We start from the raw sequence: 25,712 nt of genomic DNA, 5'->3' as shown, positions 1-25,712 counted from the left end.
GGAATCGGTGCATATTTTACTCAATAACAAATACATCACATATCAATTGCATTATTAAAAACGTGTTGATAATTTACATCACTGCAAACCGTTACTACCCCCCGAAGCATTGAGTACATACCGTCTACAACAATACCATATGAAATAGAAGCATAGGGAATAAACGGATTAGATTCAGAACATGAGATATTGGGATTGAATAAAACATGCAAGAGTTTTATCAGTTCAGATCAGGGCATACATTCCTTTCTGCTACACCTTAAATACTCCTTTATTCAATACACATTTTTACTAATACTCAACTTTAATATTCCAGCAGTGTTTCTGTGACAACCACAGCACTATTATTCAGTTCCAACCTCTCTCTCTACCCTCTAAATCCACAACATATTTAATAATAAAATTTGTATACAGCCCCTGGGTATCACCTTGGGAAACCCTGCATTTGCACAACCTTACCTGTTGATTGGTCAGCCCTCCTTCCTGACCTTCTTTGCCACTTTCTCGAATTTCATCCATAAGGCAGGAGTACAGACTCATCAGAGACTTGGCAAGATGGATATCAGAGGTCTGTATAAAATTCTTGCACTCAAACCTTACAAAATCTGAGTCACACAACAAAAAAACAACAAAATTTAAATAGTTTTTAATGAATTTAATTAACTACATGTACACTAGTTGCATGGGACCCATAACAATGTAAATTGTGTGAGGTATTCTACTCTTCAAAAAACATTTTCCGAGCAACACATTTTCGCCATTTAATAACTTAAAACATAATGAACAACCCTTAGCAGTGCAACCAATTCATTAATTATATTTGAAATCAATTTTGCTACTTGAGTAAATAAAGACACTCACCAAGACACGGCTGGACCAGCCAGCTAAACAAATCTTCCACCAGCTCCAGCTGTTCCTGAGTCAGGTTCTCTGGTAATGTTTTCATGTAGGAGTCTTTGGAAGGAATCCACCCAAGCTGATGTGGCTCCATGTAGATCATACCACATCGACTGACAGTGGCTGGAGAAGCTTGTTCTAGATCAGCCGGTTCAAAAATCAGATTCATTTTATTGTTCATCTGGATAATCTCACCACTCATCAGACAGAGCTTAAAAATAAGGTGTCAATTGACAATTGGTTAAGGAGTCTTAGTCTATCACATTACATTTCTAGGAACTATAATTGGCCATCAGGGTGTATATAATAAATCATGCAATATATATCTCCTCATTCTACTCATCATAGACACCTCCCTCAAAATTTACCTTTTTGTTGTCATCCAACGCTGTATTCATGTTTTCAATCCAGACAGCGTCCACAGGTCCGTCAAACATAATCCACTTCCTGTCGTCAGTGGTAGAGCTTGCTTGCTCTCTGAAAGTATTGGCCAGCACACCTGATATGAGAAAAATGATTTGAATCCTTAAAGCGTAGTGGTTGTTGCACAGCGCGTGTTCAAATTTCATATAAATAAACAATGTATTTTACACGTGTTGTATACGTCGCTATGAGTCTCATATCGAACAGGATGCGGCATGACGACTGTCGCCCTTTAAGTACATAATTTTGAACTACATCCCTCGGACATAATAGCAAATTAAGGAGGCCAATCTCAATGTTCCCATATACTTCAAGAGTAACTCCAATATCTTTGCAGAATATCCTTTATGGAAAAGTTCTATAAACACAAAAACATTTTTGAAAAGAAGTTTTACCACAATTGTACTTACCATCAGACCATTCATGAGATACTGGATCAAATGATCCATACAACTGTCCCATAGTGATGGCTTTGGGATTGATAATCTTGTAAATAACCTTGTATTCTTCCATTAAACCTGCTGTATGTAGATCTCCTAGGGCACATGCAAGTACTTGCCAGTTGCACGTTTTACCTCCCAGTGGTTCGCCGACTATCATAAAACCGTGACGCACCAACATCATTTCGTAAACCTGCCAAATTACATATTAAATGAGTTATATTGTGATTACACCAAATTCTCATATTTATTTATTTATTTATTTATTTATTTATTTATTTATTTATTTATTTAATTATTTGTTTGTTCGTTTGTTTGTTTGTTTGTTTGTTTGTTTGTTTGTTTGTTTGTTTGTTTGTTTGTTCTGAACACTTACCTGTATAATTTTCTCAATGAACCAAGGCACTGGCTGCAAATTTTTCTTCAATATATTATCTTTCAAAGCTTCAAGGAAAACTTCATAGTCTGGTGTTGGCAGTACTACACCAGGGAACAAATCACTAATGATACCTTCAAATAGTGGCACATCCTGAGTAGAAAAAAGTTATTTGAAAACGTTTTAAATTGTTGCACAATAATAACAACCTCAACGTTACATAAATAAATACATTAGCAGTGTTATATTTGTACATACTTGTGCCAAGAATTTGGGCAAATTGACATCTTTGATGGCCCTGAGCACCAAAACAGCCTCATTCTCCTGCAGATATTTCAACTTCAAGTTACCAGCGGCTGTCAACACCGACTTGACAGCTCTCATCCCGTAATCGTAGTGGTGTTGGGAAGATAACTGTTCAGAGCAGAGACGATACACAGCTACAATCTTGCCAGCCAAGCTCTGAGCCTCTACAAAGCCCATGGAATAGAGAGAGATTTGAGCGATCAGGCCGTAATCGGGAACCATCATAGCCACTGTACGGAACAGTACCTGCATTATAATAAAACCAGGTACAAAGTTAGAAAGTTATGTTTTGATTGGACACAAACAAGTATTGCAATGTTGAGACCCAGATTAAAAAAAAAAGTAATGAAATGAAAACTGACCTTTAAATTATCTGGCAATTCTGATCTGCCGGCATAACCAGGATTCATAGTGATGAAGATAGTACATGACGGATCTAGAGTCAACTCAGTTCCTTCAAATATAAACAGTTTGAGGTGCATTGCAATAGCACGCTGTATACTGTGAATTTGTTGGGCCACCACAGATAGCACTTCAAGTTCAATTCTGTTGAACTCATCAAAGCAAGCCCAGGCACCAGCTTGCGCCAAACCTTTAAAAAATTTCCCCATGGCTTTAAAATCCAGACCATCAGAGCAGTTGAAGACAACACACTATAAAAGAAAACGTAACAAGTGAAATCAAACTTGGAACATGTTGTTGGATGCTTGCTGTAAAACAGAACACAGAAAACTTTACAAATGATCATAAAAACTAGTAACTTTACCTGTTTAGCAACAGCTTTGGCCAAATCTTTGGAGGTTTCAGTTTTACCAGTACCAGCAGGTCCTTCAGGAGCACCACCAAGATTCAGTTTCAAGGCTCCCATCAATGTCCTGTAACATCTATCAGTAAGGGGTGTGATAACCAATCGGCCACCGTTACCAAGGTACTCATAACCATATTCAAGTACAGTGGTGATCATGTGAACCATGGAACGATCAGTTTCCCAGTAGTAACGCAATTGACTAATCCACTGGAAGTCGGCAGGATCACTGATTTTGTCGCTAGTTAGTTTGGCAACCACGTCACGAGCTGTGTTGTTTAGATAAAAAGTGAAACGATAAGAATCTCAAAGTTTATAGGCAAGTGAATGAATAACAATTAAAGTTAGTGATCAACTTACCATGTACATCAATTACAATCAGTGCACCAAGTGTGATACGAGTACCCATGCCGAGTTTACCACGTACCATGGCAACAACATCCTGTATGTTGTCATTGCTCTTCTCTAAGTAGCTCTAGCAAAGCAAGAGTAAATGATGTCAGAATATAAAACCAGTTTTGCAACATAAATTTATGATTATGACATGATATGGCCTCACGTACAAGCAAACAACATTGTAGTGATGTAATATGAATATATAATTGTGACATCACTATGTCTCATGAATATGCAAATGAGAAGGTTGGTGCAAACATACCTGTAATGTGTTATTATGGATGGCTTCTTCTACTTCCTTTGTCCAGAATGTAGTGCTAACATTGAGCACCACCTGTCCCGGCCAATCTACGACCCACTTTGTACGTTCTGTCTGTGTATAATTCTCGACAGAATCACCAAGACTCTTCCTCAAACTGCTTTTCATGATTTCCTCCACTTGTACTAACCATTTTTCAACCATGCCCTGAAACAACAAATACAGTTATATAATAAACTCAGCTCTCTCTATGAAGGATAGACACAAATAAATAGTAAAACATTTCAGGAAATTCCTGTCCTAAAGTGTGTTAGTGTGTTACCGATCACTGGTAGCATAGTGGTTGTCGCATCAGACTCATGATTGGTAGACCCAAGTTCAAATCCTATCTTAGGCTGAACATCAAAGGATCGACCCCTACCCTGGGTGAGTGTGCCACAGACTCAATGGGAAGGCCAATTCCACTGGCTGAGATTCATTTGCTAACGAATGCGACTTTGGGGGAACCTTAATTAAGGTCCGCAGGTGCTTGTGTTCGACCGAGCCTGGTTGACGCCAGGATAGCGCATTACAAATTGCCATTTGACAGAGACATGGACACACAGCCCTGTCATGTAGTCCCAAAGATGAATATGACTTCTGTGGCAAAATGCACTATGTGTCGTCACTAGCACTTGCAATTTGCACATACAAAAAAAAATATCAGGAGAGACAACAGTGACATTCAATGTCCGGAAATGTCGCCTGGCACAACAAAAAGATGTAACCATCTCCATCCATCCAGCAGCACCCACTTATTGTGTGTTACTCCCATACCTTGGCTTTAGCTGGATAAATCTTAGTTGGAAATGGCACAACTTCATTCTCAGAGCTGATCATTCCAGTGATTTCAGTGTCTTCAGTGAACTCCAGTCGAGCGATACCTTCAAAGCATTTCTTGAGATGCGGTTGGACACGCATTGGGTCTTTGGTCTCTGACAGGATTTCCAGCAGTTCATCGTTGGACAGAAAGAAGAATCTAAAAAAAAATCAATAATAAGTCAATAATATATTGTGATTGAACCTGGCATAAAAATTTAGGAAAGAAAAAGCAAGATGATACAGCATAAAGATCAAGAGGACATGGCAGGGAATAAGGTTGAATTTTAGCAATCAGCTGGAATCAGCAGAATGGTCACACTGTTAATAACACTTACCTTGGGAAGAACAATCTTTTCTTTTCCAGGTAGTTATTAAGTCCTTTCTGGATCTCTTCCAACAGTAAATTGGACTCATTTAGTCTTCCTAACATGTTTGGCTGTGCTGTGACCACCAAGGCCTGGGTATTCTTGATCTACATAGAAATCACACACTAACTAATTAATTATTTTTTAATTTGCAACATAGCCTTAACTTCACTCATTAAAGCAAAGAATTACTGTTTGATATTGGATGCAGGAATAAATATAATCTGTCTCACCGATTCCGTCATGATATCTTTCCAGTAGCTGTCCACAATACCAAATTTCCTGCCTTCCTCCGGCATCTGAGCCATGATGTCTTCCGAGCTGAAGATAGGCTCCAAGTAAAGCCAAGTAGCCTGGCATTTCAACCAAGAATCTAAGATATCTTGCATAGTGACAAGTTTCTCTTCCCATTCCTAGAAAATATAACATAATTTTGTGAATATTTAAAATAAAAAAAAAGAATTCTCAAATCCAGGAAATACACTGGTAGCGAATTGATCAAATAGAAAGTGATTTGAATTACATACCTTCATTTCTACTTCAAATGGTTTAATAAATGGTGATCCTCTCATGGTCTGTACTTTAACAATATGATCATCTAACAACATCTGGATATCATCCACAGCAGATAAAATAGAAACACCCTGAAATAAAATCAAAAGAATCAAAAATCTGTACATGTAAGAAGTCAACAGCTTCATTCAAGGGAGTGTAAACTTTTGATTCAACAGCTTACATAAGTCAGCATTTTCTTGCTCTTTTAATAACCTCATTTATTCCTGAAAAATCTTTAGAATATAATTTTAAAATGCTGCATTTATTTTTCTTAATAACTAATTATAGAAATATTATTATCTTGACTTTCAGCTCTAAACCAACTTAATATCTCTCAGCTGGGCTTGCTTGCAAGATGTGGCTAACTACACTGCTTGATGAACTGCCTAACTTCACTTATATCTTGTGCTGGCGATTTCTACCTAATATGCCTAACTCTGTCAACTTCACTTACTTCATAACTTATATCCTACAAAGAAAACACAGAAAGAATATCAACATAGTAAATTCTCTTGATTAATTAGGACATCTGTATTTGAGTTTCTATTGTAGGTATTCTGTGATCAGGGATCTCACCAGCCCAACATGAGTGCCGGTCCGTCATGAATATTAATGAGCTATATGAATATTAATTAGCAATGAACATTAATGAGTTCAGTCGCAGTGCAAATATTTTTGGAATTAGACATTATGTTTCACAATTTAGATTATATTAAATTAAATATATTCGAAATGCAAATGCTGCAGTGTGGTAACTGACTATGTAAATACAATGAAAACCTGCAAGTACCCTATATTTCTGCCCATGGTTGTAAGCACTTTAAATCTGTACTGTAACAAACTAACACTGACAGTTCATATCAACTTACAGAGTCTCTGTACGGTACAAATTCAAATTCCACACCAGCCCACTCTGCTTTCATTTTCTCCATTGCTTTCTCCAAGGAATATTCTTTGCTGGCAGCAGCACCAATCTCGTCCAGTCTTAAAAAAAAATACATCATTATATTGATTATTAATTATACTGCCTGACATAATACATAATCAGCATTATAACACAACATACGCTGTTTAGAAGCCGAGGTTTCATTCAAATTAAGCTCAATGTAAACATCACAGATGAGCCAGTATATTTAGTTCTTTGCTAATAACAAAAATATCGACAAGAACGACAGACAGACACTTTCCAATCGTTTAAAATAACGCATGGACTATTTTTTGTCAAAACCTTATTCATAACTGATGACAATTAATGTGTCAAAACTGAATGAAGGGGAAGACAAAACTTACTTTTCCAAGTGCTTTACAAGTCCAATTTCTACCATTTGAAATAATGAGGTGTCCGCCTCTGGTTTCAAATCATATCCTACAATGTCACTCATCTGAAATGAACAAACAAGAATCAATGATCATTGTCTGGCAAAGTTATTTTCAGAGTGGGTATGATCCCAATGTTATATAATGACTGTATTCAGCCAATTGGAATGGCCCATTCAATTATTTTTTTGAGTCTGTAAAGTGAAGATTAGTTAGTTAGTAGAATCATTACTCCACTGCTTACTTGTTCCCAATGCCGATCCCTTATACCAGGATTACAGATGACGGAAAGCAACGGAAGATGTTGTTTGAATTTATCAATCTTTCCCTTGACGTTGTTAGCGATTCTCTGTGGGCCTGGCTGGTCATTGAAAGACTTGGCCAGTTTGTACATGTTACGCCACATATTACCGACTTCTTCTTCCACTTGCTCCGCGTTCAAATCCAGGAAAGGACCTGTAGTAAAGAAGAACAGCTGTGCTAAATAAAGGTATTTATAACTTGCACAAGATACAAACAAGTGATGGCAAGGTGAATTATTAAAATATGGCATGACAAAGAGAATTTTGTTTTGAGAAGATGGTTTGATTTCACACTGTATTGCTCATTTCTTACATTTTGCTATCATTCTTAATTGAAAATGAATAAATTATGTTTGTCATGCACATATTTTAATAGTTTACTGGCCCCTACCAGGCCCACTTCTAGTGTTAAATTGTCAAACTAGAGGGAAAAAACAAAACAAACAAACACCAATTCAATCTTAATTAATATTAATTAAATGTTATTAAAATTCTGTAATCACAACAATGTGTTAACATCAAACAAGTCCCTGAATGGCTGTAGGTACATTATTCATGATATAACCTAACTGCCTTTTTGCCTAACTTTGTTTCATTTACAACATGTATTCTGGACTAACTCCACTATCTCCTTGTTGGTTCATCTGCTTCATGCCTAACTCAGCTATAAATTCAACTTACTTTCTGTGAACAAAGAAGTAGAAAAAAGGAAGTGTTAACCGCATAGACAACAATATTTATCCCATCTTAGAATCAAGGAATCACTGAAAATGATGATTTTTAATACAGTAACAGTTAACAGACAGAGAAAAGGAACAAAGAGAGCCCTCTAGTGTTGAAATCTTCGTTTCCTTCTTTTTTAATTTAGGAAATTCAAAAATATAATACAAAAATCAGTAGTAGACACATATTTATCAACATAACCAAGCCTTTGTTGACTTCATTTCAGAATTCAGAAGAAAAAAAGACCCAATCACTTACCATTCATCCAGAATTCAAAATTGGTATGGAACTTCAATGCAGTGTTCCACAGCTGATCATAAGGAGCCTTCAGCTGGAACATATACTGCAATATCGGGAACTGCGTTGGTTCCCATTCCAGCAGTTCTTCCTCTTTGTTCAGGGACTCCAGCTCATCTCGTGCATCTTCAAGTTTCTTCTGTATGTTGCTTAATTGCTCCACGTTTGATTTCATTTCATCCATGCTCATAATCTACATAAACCGAAAGCAACATTGTTTGGTTATCCAAACGGTTTAGGGAAATAAAGCAGAGTAGTCTTCTCTAACATCAGCTAGCTTGAGTAGTTACTTATAATCTACACTAAACTTTATTTGTTTTTTTTTAATTTAATCAATTTAAAATACAGCTAAAAAAATTATGTGTGAAAACGATTTTCTAGCCACACTTTTATTTTTACAGTCAGTGATTCAAAATTCCTAAAAAAAACGCATCTATTTTTGAGGTGAATATACAAATAATTGATGAAAAACAAGTTTAGCAGATTTAAGGTTACTGCAGCATCTCAGAATTGCTCAGAATTACATAAGAGATGGTGTGCAACACATAAAAACTGCCTGATTATTCAGACACTGAATGCCAGCCAGTCCGAAAAAAAGAGAGAAACATTTCACTCTTGTTATGGATTATAAGTGTGAAGCACATGTTATTCTCTGTGAACAAAATGGTCTATTGTGAGAGACATGGAGGAGGGGGAAGGAGGGTGTAAAAAGGTTAAAACTAGATTAAAAGTTCAATGAGAGGAATTTTACAAAATTGTTAAAATAAAAACTGACTATACTTCACTTAAAATAAAAAAATAAAGTTATTACCCGTAGCATTATTATTATCATTATAATTTTGAGACATACGCAACACTGGTACTTACTCTTGGCTTGGGAGTGTCAATGAAATGGAGTAATGAGAAAACAGATGTTAATTACAATTAGAGGAGTTGATGATGGAGTGAAGGAATGAGAACTGATGACATAATGAAGGATTAATATCAATCAAAAAGTTGTGGTTAAATACTGCATTCCCAAGCCTCAATCGACATGCAAACTATTGCAGTTAAGGGAGAGGGTAACAGAGGGACATGTTGTATATTTCAACAGAAAGTTTGTGGATGGACAAAATTGTTTTTGACATCCAGAAAAAAAAAAAAAAAATCAACAACAACAAACTTGATGGACTGAATTTTCTTTGGTTCTGGACTGAATAAACATGACAAATGAAATATGACATCCCTCGATTGTCCACGGCAAACTCAGCAAGATTACAAAAATGGTTTAAAACTGGAGCATGCATATGGGTTATGATAGGGACTTTATCAAATGATAATGCTGCTTCCAACTTACAAAGTATCGACCACGCCTCTGATAAACGAGAAGGGGGAGAATATCAAATGAAATGGTATTCAGTAACTTTTCAAGCCAATCGACATTTTATAAGAATATGTTACTTGTGATAACACTGTGAATAATGCAAATGAGACATATTTATGAACACCTAAAAATGTATAGCACTCAGCCGGGTGAACGTCAAAGAGATGATGACACTGTAGCCTGCAGTAGACACAGTGTCACAGTACAAAATCAAGTACCCGGTACAATAGAAAAAAACATTTTGGTTATTCAAGACTTACCTCCTTCTTTCTAAAGGATTCCACTTCCTTGTTATATTCTTGTAATTTGGCTTCAAAGTTTTCAACCTTCTTACGAACCTCCTCCTCAGCCGTTTCTCGACGGTTGGTCAGACGATTCTTGGCCAACTCAAAAACAGTTTGGATGTAGTCAGGCCAGTGGAAGACATTACTGTTTAGTTTTATATCCTCAACTGCGAATTAGGAAGTAAATGCATAGAAGTATAAAAAAGATATCCAACTGGGAAAGTATAGTAAAAATATTTCAAAAGCAGAACCATGTATAAACTGGAAATAGTTCTCAATACAATTTTCCCAAACTATTTGGCATCTGGTTTAGGTAAGTTTCACCTTACATATTGGAAAGCTAATCACCTTACACATGTTTCAGCTGCACTGTTCAATCACATTCACCCTTCCAAGATTGACCAAACAAAACAAAAAATGCATATATATATTTCACTGTACTCACAAGGAAGGTTTGCATAGTCAAGAAGAAAGTCCAATCTATTGGCAGCCTCTTCAATCTCATCCTTCAGTTTATACACTAACACATCTGTTGCTTGTTTCAAGAAGTCGGCTAACTGTACAAGTTCATCTGTGTTGTCTGGTGTCTCACTGACTTTGTCGGAAATCTCATCATACCGCCGACAAATGCTGTTTGACAGGAAAAAAAAAAGTTATGAAAAAAAATGTTCGTAGAGAGCACATATAACTACATAGTATCTGTATATAACAGTCAATTTTTGTTTCACCAATACATTCAACTGTGAGATTTATTCCTATAGCCTTATTGTGATTTTGGGAATATTATGTGGAATATGTGACTATCTGAATTTGCATGAATCTTCAATGCTTTTCATTTTGTCTGAAAACAGGTAATTATTTTGGCTTCCCATTAGACTGTGCATTTGAATTTGCTAGTACATTTGAATAGTGTTCCAATACGTGTGAATTCACAATGATTCACATCTGTTCCAAATTACTACAGGTCGCAGTAATTTCATTCAAGGCAGAATTTTGGCAAATCCTTGTTTTTTTCTACAATGTGTGCAGATAATCAAATATTTCACATAATAATCCTAAGAGCCTCATAAATAATGTTTTCTAAATAAATTTTAATTCAACAATCAAGTTACCACTGAATGAAAACTGCTAAATAAAAATTCAATCTCTAAAAAGAAATGTAATTGTTTTTGTAAAAATGCATTTCCACTTTGTATGCGATGCGAAAAACCTTACATTGACCCCAGAATGCATTATAAAGTGCTTTGGATTGAGTACAATTCATGAGAAATCTCATACTACAGAATTCTGAAATAAAATTTAGAAAGCACTTTTCAAAATGAAGTACCAGTAAAGTGGCCTTTGATTTGATTAGAAACCATGACCTACAGTGCAGGCTCGTTTCATTGCTTGAATATTTCTGGAACTGTTGCCATAGCAACAGATTTTATTATTTTTCATTAATCAGTGAAAGTTGTTCAGTATATAATACAAAGTCTGTATGCAATTCTAACAAACGATGGATTATGGTATATACAAAAAAGGTTGTCTTACTCTTTGTTGAGTTTTCGATTCTCATCAATTTCAAAAGCAACCAGTTTATCTTTGAGTTTCTGGGATCTAGCGCACAGATCCATATTAAGGTTAATACAGTCCAAGCAGAACATGCTGAGTGGCACTGTAATCCGCAGCAACGCTATCTCCTCCTTCAAGGATTGTAGACCATCAATCTTTTTACGGAAGGCTTCCAGCGAGTGCTGCTCTTTCAAGAATGCTGTCACTTCTTGCTCCGCTTTGTTGTTCAGCAACTCATGGTATTTCTTGTATGTGTTCAAATATCTGATATAGAGGAGAAGAACTTGGGTTTAATTATATGCAAATTGTTGATGTTAATATTCATGAGCCATTCTGTTAATAAGTGCAAATAGGCACACACAAAATTCTACATGATCACAGCAAAATTCCTTTTTTTTTAATTACCGTGTATAACATGCGAAATGGTATAGATCTATCAAAATTTGTGTGGATTAAGTTTTGTTTTAAAGGTGACAAAGAGCTAAGTGTTAACAAATAATATGAAACATCTCTACAGTAGTACCGTAAAATCTGTATTAGAAGCCGCATCCCTAATAGAAGTCGCATCCATTCTATTTGAATAATTGAGAACCAAAAATTCATCATTTCTCATATGTGTAGATGCTCTAATAGAAGCCGCATCCCCTCTGTTGCATTGTACCATTTTAATAGAAGCCGCGGCTTCTAATACAGATTTTACAGTAATGTAGGACGCAGAGAATTACAATTACAAATGTATGCATACAAATTATCTGATTTGCATATTGCATATAACTTTCCCACTCACCTAGTGGGTCCTACTGTGTTAAATTTGAATATCTGCATGGCTTCATCAATGAAGTTTGTCACCAGCTGTTCATCAATTTTCACTGCCCTGAGAACTAATCTTTGATTCCTCAGGTCCGGGAAAATATCACATTCCACCTGGAAAGACAAAAATGAAGTATAATTAATGATGTTATCTATACATCTAAATTTGTTTCTAAATTAAAAACCTACCGGTAATTAAAATTTGGAAAAAGTTCATACTCAAAATATTCTCACCAAAATATTAAGTATGGCAATTTAGAACAAAAGTAAACAAATGTTACATTTACTTTTTAAAGAAAGATTTTCCTTTGAACCCTGAACCATCATTTCATGTGATAATATTGTCTTCATGCAGTTTTTCTCCCATTTTTAAGATCAATTGGATGTACATCGAATACAAATATATAATATTCCACATATCAAGCAATAAAATTTACCCTCAAAAAAATAATTAATCAGACATCCTAATAAAGAAAATGCCAACTTACCCTTTGAAGGCCCTCTGCACTAGCAATGATTTCAGAGAAGCATCTGAGTATGATGTCTCTACATTCCCTGAATGGAGGATCGAACACAATCTTAGGTTCTTCAACTTTTAATTTGATAATCATGACCTGTGCCATGTTGTACTGAAGTTCATCGTATTCTTCACCAAAATCATTGCCATCCTGTATAAAGAAAAACAAATCATACAGAGATTAAAAATATGGTTAAAATGTCCATGAACTAAAAGTGGGTGTTGAGTTTTAATCATTTATAACTTCACTCTTGAGATATTTTAGACATAATATTACACGTCAGTTTTGCTTAGTAACGACCATATATGGGTATTACAGTATTTGTTTCCATGGAAACAAAGATTATACATTTTCAAAACTGAATGCTTCATTTGTTCCAACTCTGACCACCTTTCTGTTCATAAATTGCCACTGTATGGATATGACAGTAGGGGGTACAAATCTTAATATCATAACCATGACAACTGCCACAAAGAACAGTCTCTCTTAATTTCAAATTTGCCATGTACATTCAGCCATAGTGCAAAGTCATCAAATTAAGAATGCGCATATGTATGGTTTTACATTTCTCTATTGCAACCAAATTTCAATGGAAAAATATATGCAAGTTTCTTTTATCATCTAAAACTGGATTTCTGTATAAATATAGATACAGCTGAAGTAAGCAATATTACAGTAGAGTGATGGTGAAGACTGCTTTGAATCTGGCATTGTACATGTCATAAAACACTTTCATAAAACACTACGGATAATTAACACTGATTAATTGTTAAACACAGCGACTTGCTAAAAACATTTATTTTCAGGAAATGAAAAAAAATCAATACCTGATGGATTCTAAAAAATTCTAGAAAATCATGGAGAGAGTTTATGACCATGCCACGTAACTGGATTGACATGAGGGCAGCCACACATGCAAAGAACTCTTGAATTCGGATGGTAGACTCATTGGAGTCTGGTGGAGGCACAAGAAATGCCCAGTCTTCTTTCTGCTGTTGAAACAACTGCGCACATGCTGGAATCCAACTAGAGAAAGAGATGGAAAATATAATTTATACTATATTTTAAATCAGAAAAAAACATATAAGGCCTCAAGCTATCAATATATAGGTGAGAGATTTACGAGAAAGATTCGTGATATTCACCTTGTTTTCAGTGTAGCATGTGCTTCCCTGCAGTGCCGCTTTACCAGCTCTTCAAACTCTGCTGGCAACAGGGGTAGCTCGGCTGCCATGAGGTCCTCTAAACGGACAAACCTCAGACTGCCAAATCTGCGAAAAACAATATAAACTCATCAGACATTTTAAACTTGTGTTCATTGTTGCCAATGTTTTTAGAAAAAAATCTATTGCATAGAAATATGAAATTTAAAATAGATCTGCATAATCTAAATATTAGACAAATCAGCACATTTTAAGAATTTGATTCAAATGACACAAACCACAAAAATAAACTACGGATCAAATGTATATACCAACCTGTTGTGCCATAAATTCTGTAATTCTAACATAATAGGATTTGTAATAAATAAATGGGTCTCATTCAATCCTTTGGACTCTGCATAGCTCTGATGCCATGGTACTGGAGCGCGGATCGTCCTCCATGGAAATGATCGTGGAATCCAGTCAATGTGTAGTCTTTTTTTCTCATTGGCATCCTTCAGAATATAGTCAACTACACAGATACAAAATAAAACAATATGAAAATAATTTTTCTATGTTTTGCATGAAAGTATCAGATGAAAAGTATAATAAGAAGGTTATCACAAAAAAACCCACTATAGTTCTTGTACATGTAATAAACACGCAATTTTGACACCTGCAATGATAGTATCAAAAAACATCGACTACTGATCAAAATGAACTCACCTATTGATTTTCTAAGACTGAAATCAAAGTCACTGTCGATTTCACTGACTAGATCTTTCCTCATCCCCTCCAGTTCAGGGTTATCTTTGATCTTGTGAGGTAATCTGCTGCGTACATGTTCCATGAGGTCCCGTGGTTGCGGCGCCAGCATGTCGTTGTGGATGCCCTTTGTAATGTAGTAGTGGTAACGCTGTGTTTAAACAAACAACAAATAAAATCAGAACATTATAGATATGAAAATTAATTTTTAGTCTTTCCCAAAACAATTGCCTGATGGTCAAAATAAGTGAAATTTTAATGATCATACATAGAAATTGTTTATGTGCTCTATTATTACGTCTAATAAGAGTAAATATGGTACATACATGTAGTTTATGGATAAACAAGTCTTTCTTTGCAGTTTCAAGTTCCAATTTTGTTTCATTATTTTAAAAGTGATTTGATATTGAAATGAATTACAGACGAAATGAATTTGAAATGTAATAAATCGGTTATAATAAGTCATGCCATCTTGTGTCAAACTACTTATGTGATGTACACATGTGAAAAGAAGGTCTCTCAGATTGTCAGTATTGCTTTAACAAACAATTTCTATGGGAAAAAGGTATTGCTGTTGGTGATAAAATATTTCTCGCACAAACTGAACCCAGACATGTGAATTAAAGGTATTGATACAATAGATTTTAAAAACAAGTTTTCTACAGATAATGGTGATACATAGGAATGAGGCAAAATGCTGTGCTCGCTTTTTCCAACAATTCTCAATTATTATATCCAAGGGACCAAAAACATCATGCATAAATAAACAAAATAAAAACAGATTCAAACCATACTAGGAAAACAAAAAATGGGTACTTTGGTATTGGGTACATGGGACCAATCACAAAATACCTGTCGTCTTAAATACAGTAGTTTACCATGGTGAATTCCTATACAAGTACACATGGTACAAGTACAATGATGAATCTATATAAACATGACACGGCCGATATTAGTAATATGCAAATATTATGCTATAAAAAGGTTAGTATAAAGGGTACTTATTTCCTTGCACTTCTAATAGAGCAAATACAGTACAATTTGTGAACATGAGTACAAAATATTTCTACAGTTATACATCTCTACAGTTACGAATGGATACAAAATTTTTTTACCATAATATTTCATATGTATTTACTCACAAAAACATATTTAGTTTCACTCTACCCACCCTCCAGCCTTTCAGATTTGTACAAATGCCAAATCGCCATCTGAACATGTGCAAATCCCATGGAATATCACAGTATGTTATGTTACCTCTATATCTCTTTCATTGGGATCTCCAAGCACTTCTGCTTCTTTTTTCTCACAGTCTAAAATAATATCCATCTGCTCCACGGGAGTCATTGGACGACTTGGTGGTAACTCCTGTCTCCAACTCAAATCGATATCAGCTCTAAGAGTATAAGAAAAAATTAAAAAATCAAAATGGCTTTTAAAAAAATCAATTCAAATTAGTACAAAATGTTGTCACATGTTGTTATTAGCACATAAAAAAATCACTGGGTGCCATTTTATTGAGTGCCATATTGCAACACTGATATGGTTATATTAATGAGGTATTGAACTCATAATGATCAGTGATGCATCAAAAGGAATTGTTAACAGCTGTTCAAATAGTCCCACTTAATGTAACCAAAACCAACACACTGCAAAACTGACATTACTCACCCATTATGTTGTTTTGCTCCTCTCCCACCAACAAAAGTTTTTGCTCTCTGTCCCATCCCCGGCATTCTAGGCTGTGCAGGTATCCCATTAGATGGATGGCTACCATTGGTAAAAGTCCCATTAACGCCATTACGCGGTGAAAGCTTGGACGGTGGCGGTGAATTTGGCGATCGTTTAGATGCTAGTTAAGTTAAGGATTCTTGTGCGCAAATCGTGATAAATGTTGAATGCATGCTTTTTATTTAAAACTCACGCAGCTAACATTTCTATTCAAAGTAGAGCAAAGCTGATTTATTCATCATATTTTTTCAGGTTTTTACAGGATTCATCTATGCGTTCATTTCTGGAAACAGTATTTACTTACAACATCTTTACAAACGTTCAGCTCATGAATACACAGGAAATTGAGCATTTTCCCCAAAAAGTTAAATATTTAAAAAAGGGCTATAAGTTTTGTCATGTGATTTATTGCTAAATGCATCCCAGAAATAAAAATTATACCCTGACGGAAATTAAAAGGAAAGGAATGTAACAGATTATTCAAATGAGCATCTCATGCTTGCATATATTATTAGACATGTATTGTATATGCACAAATGTAATAATTAAATTGAACTACTTTCATATTTTTACACTGACTGTGTATTTATTGTCAATATTCTAGGTAGTAATATATATTACGGCTTGATTTCCATACACAAATTTCAGTTTATTTCATTTATAATTATACGTTTCAATAACTTATCAAGCATCTTCAATTATAGCATTATTCAGAAGCGGAATCTATTTTTAACTTGCATTACGATGCATTTGCCGAGTTTACAGTCTTAATTATAATTTCTTTGCAATTTATTCGTACAAGTGCTGAATAAAAAGTAATTCCCCAGTTAAAAATCATCTATGAAGAAAAGAAATCAATGAATACATTTCTCAGAAGCTCATTAGTTTTTATTCTTCTGCAAAATTTTAACTTAATTTTAAAATCTTTGAAAGACTATTGATTAATTAAATAAAGAGGAAAATACCCATAATGCATTCAATGAATTGATGTACAGATTTACAACACACTGAAAATGGGGACAGTAAATCATGTACTATTCAGCTAATTGGATATTATGCCATGGCTGAGCCAATCAAACTATACAGCGAAAAATATACAAGAATTTATGCAATACCAGTATGGTTACAATTAGTACAAAGGATACGTGAGTGAGATCGTTTCCTAGAGATGGCAGGCTGTGTCTGCGCCCTGGTTAGACCGGGTCTCAGTAAACTCCTTATCTTTAAGTCGCTGGCTGTTGGCGTGTAATTGTTAGCAATGGATTCACTCGGAGTACGGTGGTACTTCTGTTCTTTGAAAGGTGCTGCTAGCGTCCATGATGTACCTTTCATAATCGGCGGGTGCTCACTATTGCGGAGAACGATCTAAAAATTGGAAAAGATAAATAAAAAGAATGAATTAAGATGCGAGTAATATTAGGATTTAATGAATTCGTTTTGTAATAAAAAATGTTGAATAAATACATACAGGGGTAATATATTTTTAAAACAGAATAACAGTGATTAAAATCTCAAGATGTATGCAGTGTATGTTAAATGACCCCCTGGGATATTCTGTATAAACACAAATTATTTTATATTTCCATCTATGTAGTCAGCATGGTTGCACTGCTTCTACTAATTCCCTATCACAAAAAATTACATTTCACAAGGGCATCTTAAATTATAATCTAATCTTTCACGTTTAGACATTTTCGTTGGCAAAACTACAATGTTGCAAGAACTACTGTATTTGATCTCTCATTTACATATAAAGTGTGTGTGCATTAAAAATTACATCCAGATTTAGAGCAGGAAGGCAAGCGTTAAAGACAACAAGAACAAAAAAACAATTTCTAGTGATCATATCAGAAAAAATCTTATTCATAATAACTGCAGGCACACCAACAGCTGTGTTACAGTGTAATGTAATATATTTCACATCATCAGTGTCACCAGTGTCAGCCCTGCATACAGACAATTAATTCCTGTGTCTGGCCGCTGCTCCAGACTTTTTAATCAGGCTAATGTCTCGGCACATTTCGCATATTTGCACAAATTTCATTCCACTCAGCAGTACATGACTTTAACCTGTTGATCTTTTATTCCATGGCAAGTCTGTATCGGTGAACTGTACTGTAGGTGTGCAAATAGACATCATTATTGATTACAACTAGTCTGGTTAAAAAACAGGAGACAAAGTAAGCCTGACCTCGGTGAATTATCGCAGTGTGGTATATGGTTACCAGGTAACAATACTTGGTGACAATAGCCACACAGTCTATATAGACAGTGACAAGAATGACTTTATAGCAAACTGGCATTTAAAAGAACTGAATAACAAGTCTTTGTGCTGAATAAAGGCAACTCGGATAACACTGTCGTAGCTGTGATAAGGCCAAGTATACATGATACATGCGTGCACCTACCCAATTACAATCAAGTTTAAAGATTCTCATTGTTTTTTTCATGTCACAACGCTCCTTCAGAAACAAATTAAATTGAATTATTGAAGTCAACTTTCTAATAGAAGCCATGTGTAATTTACCAGTTAACTGTCAATTTTGTGTGCCACGTAATTTCAAATATTTCTGCTTTTATTCATAGGTTTGATTCAAAAATGAAAAAAAATCATACAATCTGCCTAATAGTATAATTAATCAGCCACTGAATTTGCATTTTATATAAATATATATATATGCTAACAGTGCTAATCAACTAAAAAAAAATTACTATATTTTGAGTGGCAATCTATTACATGTAATTTTAGAGTGGATCAGTACTCAGAAGCACAGACAATCAAGCTTACATCAATCACTATATCGCCTCAAAACAACATGCTTCATTTAGATGCATAAACATCAAGTGAAGATGGCTTTTTACTACAAAAACCTAAGATATTCGGTGACAAGCAACATCTTACATCTCTCTCATACGTTAACTAGGGCTAATGCATCAGCACTCTAGCGCAATTAAAGTCCTCAACTGTTGAATACGTTCCAATACACATAGCAGCATTGTGTGCAGTTGCCATAGCACCCGCCCACTGTATAACGGTCAGTGAAAACTGAAAAACTTCAATATACAGGCTGCTGGGATACGCAAGCATGATTCTATTTCCGGACAAAAAAAAGAGAAATATCTGTGTTTCCAGCTCTACAATAGATGAATAGTTAATGAATTCATAAGCACAGACATATTTCTTATTTAAATGTTATTTGATGCTCAAAAGTGCATGTTCATATAAATTAACTATTTGGAGAAAATCTAAACTAAGATAAGAAAAATTACATTGTAAATTTTCAGATGTCATTTTTCTTTCAAAATAATACAATATTTAGTTATATGTAAAATTGAGTAGATGTTCATGAATTATGTAAATATAAATGAAAGCATTATATACATATACAGTTACAATAATTGAGCTCTATTATAGAAATGAATCACAGAAAAACATCATGGCATTTGCATTAACAGCTGTCACCGTCAGCTTTATACCGTTAGCAATAGCATCCATGCCAATAAATTTCTAAACAAATAAAGAAATGAGTTTTATATAAATTCTTGCTGTAAGAAACCTACCCCTGCTTGCCTATTACATAATATGATTGATCAGTCTCCCAAACACACGCACTCACAAATCACAGCAAAACTATAAAGTCCATAATACTAGCATATCAATATTGCAACACAAATCAATAAACATCATATAATATTCAATGTCCATGTTATTGTGCGTTTTTTATAGTTAATTTATTTTTCATAGCTGACTGGAAGAAAATTTGTTTGTATGCCGTAAGCTGTTCAATGCTTTGTTTGAAATTGATGGATTTTCTCAATAAAGACAACATATTGTCAACAGTTCCTTTTGAAACATATAAAATATTTCCTCTATCATTAACATGCATAATTTATAATTAATATGCATGATTTATAATCAATATGTAATAATTTATCATGAGGTGACTAGTATATCAAAATATTCATGCTACGAATGAATAAGTAATAAGGTAATTGAGTCATATGTATTAAAAGAAAAAATACAGCGGTCACCAGTCTTCCCTCTAAAACTTCCTGGTGAGAAGAAATTGGACAATTTGAAAAATATTCTTTTAAATATAATGTACTTTGGTATGGACCGAACATCTGCCACAAAAATCAAATGATTAAATTTCAAACTTGAATCTCTTCTTTTTATAGTTGTTGAAATGTTGAACATTGAGAAGGGAATATTATGTTAAAATACATATACCCCCGTATTCCAGCAAAAGTCACCACCATCAAATGTGTTTACATGTACTAAGTAGCAGATTATTAAGCATGGAAATACCCAAAAAATCACTTTCGAGTTTGTTGAATCTCCTGCCATGTTTTGACGCAACTTTGACCTTTGTTGGTTCAGTTTTTTCATTTGATTTCACAATTACCGCAGAATCATGCATTGAACATGGTCTATTCTAATGCAAAAAAGATGCATGCTCAGTACAGGCTATGCCGAAATATTGCACATGGACATTCTTAAATACATATCAATCACAACTATATTTATGAAGTCATTGTGTAAGGTCAATCAATATTGACTAAATCTATTGACTGATTAGGAAAACTATTGTGTCAAAGTCTAGTGATATGACCTATGACAATACCAACACACTCGCATATTTCCATAACAAACTTGGAAATTAACTATGAAACAGTCAAGTAAAAATATCATGTCATAGTAACCTTTGACCCATCTACCTTAGCAACCAACAACAATATCATTGCCAGTAACTAGGTAGTCAAAGATAAGGTCTGTTTACGTTTCAGGTACATAGATGTAGAGGTAAACTGACGAACTGAATCATAAATGCAATGCTGATAAAAGTTTAACGCTACACACCCAATCACAATGAATGTCATTAAAAGACGTTAATGTCCTCTGATCATTCAAATTATCTTGGTCACACAAATAAAGACACAAAGCTTACGTCAGAGATTTTGTATTTACTTCCAAATGAGTCAGCGATATAAAACGTAGATTAAAATCATTTTTCATTTCATCTAAACAAGCTATGCGTTTTATAGATGCTATATTTGTTGCATGCAACACGACGTGCCGCAATTTTCATTTGGAAATACATGTACTCGTGTCTAAAATTATTACCCTTAATAATATATGCATATGTAGCAATGCATTTCAGAGCAAGATGTACATGGCGTTGACAACCAATCTAATTAATAGATGACAAGTCCAATTCACAAGATTAAAGCCAGGGAAGGAAACACTTTAAACAGATGGTATCTGCTTAGATTTGAAAAATAAATTAAATAGACACAGATACAATCTTGTCTCGACTAACCAACACAAAGAGCGAAAAATATGAGACATTAAAAATGAATGCAATTTCTAGAGATAACCTAATTAGTAAAAAAAAAAATTGTCAATACACAGAAACGCCATGAATGCAGATTATCGACAGACTTTGAATTCCCATGGCAACAGACATACAGACTGAGTGCATAATATTGCCACCCAGGAAAATGTGTCACTTATAAAATTGTTTTCCTATTTTTTATGTGGTTAATTTGCATGACATTGCCATAACGACAGAGTAGAACAAATTACATTTTCTTCCGTGTCGTTGACTACCTCTCTTTCATCGGCTTTTGAATTCATTTCAGGCGTAATTATCAAATGACAAGCAGTGATTTGTCCAATTACAAAAAAAAAATAACATTTTGACAATTATATAAATATATTCATTATAATAATCGCAATTGAAAAACCAATTATCGTCATTAGTAGTAGTGCAGGAATCACTTCGCAATTTGATTCATTTGTCATGAGTATAAGTTCAATGTATCTGCCACTTCACATCCCCCCCACCACCCCCACCACCACCCCCACCACCACCACCACCACCACCACCACCACCACCACCATCAACCCGATTCCAGTGCATCAAACCATACAACTATTCATATTCATAATATATGTTTCATATCGTCTGACCGATATACATAAATTATTTGCATACAAAGCTCTATTTTCTAGGCATTTACATTTCTCCTACAGCATACCATAAGCTTCAGATACTGACCCAAGCCTTTTGGGGTATTGTATAAAAAAACTAGGGTCAGTTGACAGTGCTGTCTAGGTGAGATGAACAAACATTACTATACTGGTATGTCTTGAACGTCAAATTCCAATACCTGACAACAGTCACTGATGAGATACAGTACTATATACATGTAGATCGCACGTCTACCATTTTTTTGGGGGGCTATTAACATCCATGTTATTAATGCTGTTGAGATTGGCGTGGGTTATCCCACAAAAATATACTTACATGTAAACATTTTGACAAAAAAAAAAATAATGAAAACAGCCTGGGAGCAAAAAATGGCTGTCCTGAATGCAGTAATCCAAGTGATTAGGGGAGCTGTGCTATTAAAATCTCTTGTAAATAGTATGGATTCAGAGAGCAATAATTAGCCCTTCTGGGTCGAGATTTTGTGGGTGATAGGCGAGTGAAGTGATCACTAACCTTAGCAAGTAAAGTCTGGTATGTGTGTACCTGGTTACACAAGAATCAATTTTATATTATTATGACAGCTAATTAAATGAATTCTCAAATGCAATTACAAATGTATACTTGTATCATATTTTATAACATTCCCAAGTGATAAACAAAATTTAATGTGATTTGAAAAAAACACACACTTTTCATTGCAATGAAAATGACAAGTATAATCTCCAACTATACGCATTCAAGTACATGATAACGTCATGTTCAAGAGCAATACACGATATTATCAAGATTAATTGGATGTATATATGAAGTTAAATTCTCAACCATCTCAACTTCCCAGGAAGCATATCTATAAAAATCGAAAGCATGTAATTGTAATTTTATTTTTCCCAAATATTAAATCAGATAACTTATAAGATCATAAACAGATTAACGTTCTGATTATATTGACTCCAAGCAGCTTAGTTAGACCTATGCAAATGTTGTCGCCCATCTCATTAACGTAGTCTCATAACTACTGATCATCATCAATAATAATAGCACTAGACTACAACCCCCCTTCAGGGCACAATTACTGCAATGATTGAAACTCAGTATTCAAGTTCAAAATGTCCTTAGGGGCTGTGAGGGGAAATAGTGCAGTATGCATTATCACCGATAATCAACAACATTTACGTGTTAACGTCACACAAGTGTATGTGTTTAGCATGAGCTATAGAAATCCTGATTTACACCTATTTTGTTAATAATTTCTTTTTTGTTCTACGAATCTCATGACACTGACAATGGCAAATGTATTGTTGTAGAAATACCATAGAGCAGTCTGAATAGACATGTCAGTGGCCCTGTGGAATGTACAATAGTGAACATACAATGGTTTGAAGACTTTACCCAGGTGATCGCCAAGGTAGTAAACCTGGCAGTCTGAGTAAAGCGGCTATTGTATGAATAAGAGACACATCAGAATAAATTAATGTACTTTAATATAATAATTTAATATAAATTAATGATATAAAGACCAAATAGATGCTTTCAGTTAATTTTTTCAGAGAAATAATATTTGCCTCAAAACATCAACAACATTTTATATATTGCATGTACATGGGCAGGTTTTTTATGCAAATTAACTAAAAAATTAAATTAAATTTTTCTGAAATACCAAAAATCCTGTCATAGGATTTACAATTCAGTTCACCATTGGCAGCTACATGTATGCAAATACATAAACATAGAAATTGACATCTGACAATGTATTGACAGATTTTAAAGGGTCTTGAATTGGATTCGCTTCAGACATTTGAAATGAAATCAGTGAACCATGACAACAGCTTTAAACATTGTCAATTTTCCCTCTAGAAATAGACAACTAGGGCAGACATTGTATTTGTTAATTAAGTTTTTTAATTTATTCATTCGGCAACATTATATATGTACAAAACACACTAATTAGCCTTGGATTAAGATACAGCCCACAAAAGTCATTATGCGGGTATGAAAAGCAGAAAATGTTAGAACGACTAGAATGATTCTTTTTATTTCTTCTCAAATTCAGTGAGTGATTGAGAACCCTATGAAGGCAAAGACGTGGTACTAGCTTACCCACAGCACGCAGATAACAAGGTCTCCAATCAGGTTCAAATGCAATAAAGCATTATTGTGTTCAAATTAGTATTGAAGCAGTTAAGTTTATTTCATTATGATATTGATTTCTACAAAAAAATTGCATCGGTACTGTAAGATTTTCTTAAATGCAAACTATGATCTGCATAATCGAATAAAATGATTTACATCGCTGTACGACTGCGGCGTGACTACTTGGTGATCATGGCGAGATCATGCACCCTTCTGCATCTCCTAAGCAACGTCATTTAGCGTTCACACTGATGGTGTGACATTCATTTTTTTATTCGTTTAGAGTCGTTTTATAGTGTTGTGCATAAACATGACTTCTTGAAAAAAAGGTGTGTGGATTGCATTCACGGTCGGCTGTACTGGAATGCATTTGATTGCTAAGATTATGGATGCACATCATGGTACCATGGTAACGGCCAATGTTAGGGTCAGTAATTTGAAGTTTTACATATGGATGAAGGCAATACTGATTGACTCTTTGAATGAGTCATGACCATCATCTAATGTGACTCCACTAATTATATCTTGTTTTAATTATGAATAATGTCCATGAAAAAAATACATACCATATTTGTTTTATCCAATAAAAGTGCATACAATGAGCAATAAATTCTTTCTTTTTATTGTATGCTGGATCTTAAAATACAGTGTGTATGATTTGTTACTAATAGAGAAAATACAACATTTTGGTTTGTTCCAGCTATTTTGTGTATGTGGACAGCAGTAAGGGCAATAATAATAATGGAAAACCTCGAGGCCATTTCACGCAGCAATAAAACAAATCCTTGCACAATATGAACATTTTCTGGCCTCAGATGAGGTGCTTCTAGTTGTGAAACTGTATTATAAATAGGGAAAAATAGATTTAATAATTAAAGTTATACTGGACTTGTCTAAGCTCTATTCAAAAAAAAAAAACTCAATAGCATAGACTGATGAAAATCTTAATCTTTGGAGTAATAAAAGAAATTCTACAATCGTCATTGAATTAAGGAGAATTAAATTCAGGCTGACAACCGAAGAATTTATAAAGAACAAGCAATGTAACTGTAGTATGCAGTGTGAAACCAACTCCAATCACTAAACCAAAAACATGT

At 34.5% G+C, this 25,712-nt stretch overlaps 1 protein-coding gene across 1 annotated transcript in view; it reads right to left on the bottom strand.

Annotated features, from left to right (window-relative positions):
- The window catches only part of LOC100378331 (dynein axonemal heavy chain 3-like), a 46,344-nt gene that overhangs the window by 17,974 nt on the left and 2,658 nt on the right, over positions 1–25,712 (bottom strand). Inside the window, exons 3-32 of the mRNA XM_085502203.1 lie at positions 17,635–17,854; positions 16,430–16,610; positions 16,016–16,154; positions 14,720–14,909; positions 14,330–14,525; positions 13,997–14,122; positions 13,679–13,877; positions 12,822–13,001; positions 12,311–12,447; positions 11,503–11,787; positions 10,415–10,599; positions 9,946–10,136; positions 8,284–8,515; positions 7,245–7,456; positions 6,974–7,065; positions 6,553–6,667; positions 5,656–5,772; positions 5,362–5,541; positions 5,099–5,235; positions 4,719–4,920; positions 3,906–4,109; positions 3,608–3,722; positions 3,209–3,516; positions 2,805–3,095; positions 2,395–2,688; positions 2,137–2,289; positions 1,731–1,953; positions 1,266–1,396; positions 862–1,108; positions 460–605 (exon numbers count right to left, since the gene is read on the bottom strand). Of these exons, the coding sequence (XP_085358329.1) occupies positions 460–605; positions 862–1,108; positions 1,266–1,396; positions 1,731–1,953; positions 2,137–2,289; positions 2,395–2,688; positions 2,805–3,095; positions 3,209–3,516; positions 3,608–3,722; positions 3,906–4,109; positions 4,719–4,920; positions 5,099–5,235; positions 5,362–5,541; positions 5,656–5,772; positions 6,553–6,667; positions 6,974–7,065; positions 7,245–7,456; positions 8,284–8,515; positions 9,946–10,136; positions 10,415–10,599; positions 11,503–11,787; positions 12,311–12,447; positions 12,822–13,001; positions 13,679–13,877; positions 13,997–14,122; positions 14,330–14,525; positions 14,720–14,909; positions 16,016–16,154; positions 16,430–16,610; positions 17,635–17,854 (5,628 nt within the window). The remainder of the gene's footprint in view (positions 1–459; positions 606–861; positions 1,109–1,265; positions 1,397–1,730; positions 1,954–2,136; positions 2,290–2,394; positions 2,689–2,804; positions 3,096–3,208; positions 3,517–3,607; positions 3,723–3,905; positions 4,110–4,718; positions 4,921–5,098; positions 5,236–5,361; positions 5,542–5,655; positions 5,773–6,552; positions 6,668–6,973; positions 7,066–7,244; positions 7,457–8,283; positions 8,516–9,945; positions 10,137–10,414; positions 10,600–11,502; positions 11,788–12,310; positions 12,448–12,821; positions 13,002–13,678; positions 13,878–13,996; positions 14,123–14,329; positions 14,526–14,719; positions 14,910–16,015; positions 16,155–16,429; positions 16,611–17,634; positions 17,855–25,712) is intronic.

Source organism: Saccoglossus kowalevskii, chromosome 8, assembly GCF_978046115.1.
Source record: "Saccoglossus kowalevskii chromosome 8, keSacKowa6.1, whole genome shotgun sequence".
Taxonomy (NCBI): Eukaryota; Metazoa; Hemichordata; class Enteropneusta; family Harrimaniidae; genus Saccoglossus; species Saccoglossus kowalevskii.
This window is presented reverse-complemented; position numbering and strand designations above follow the sequence as displayed.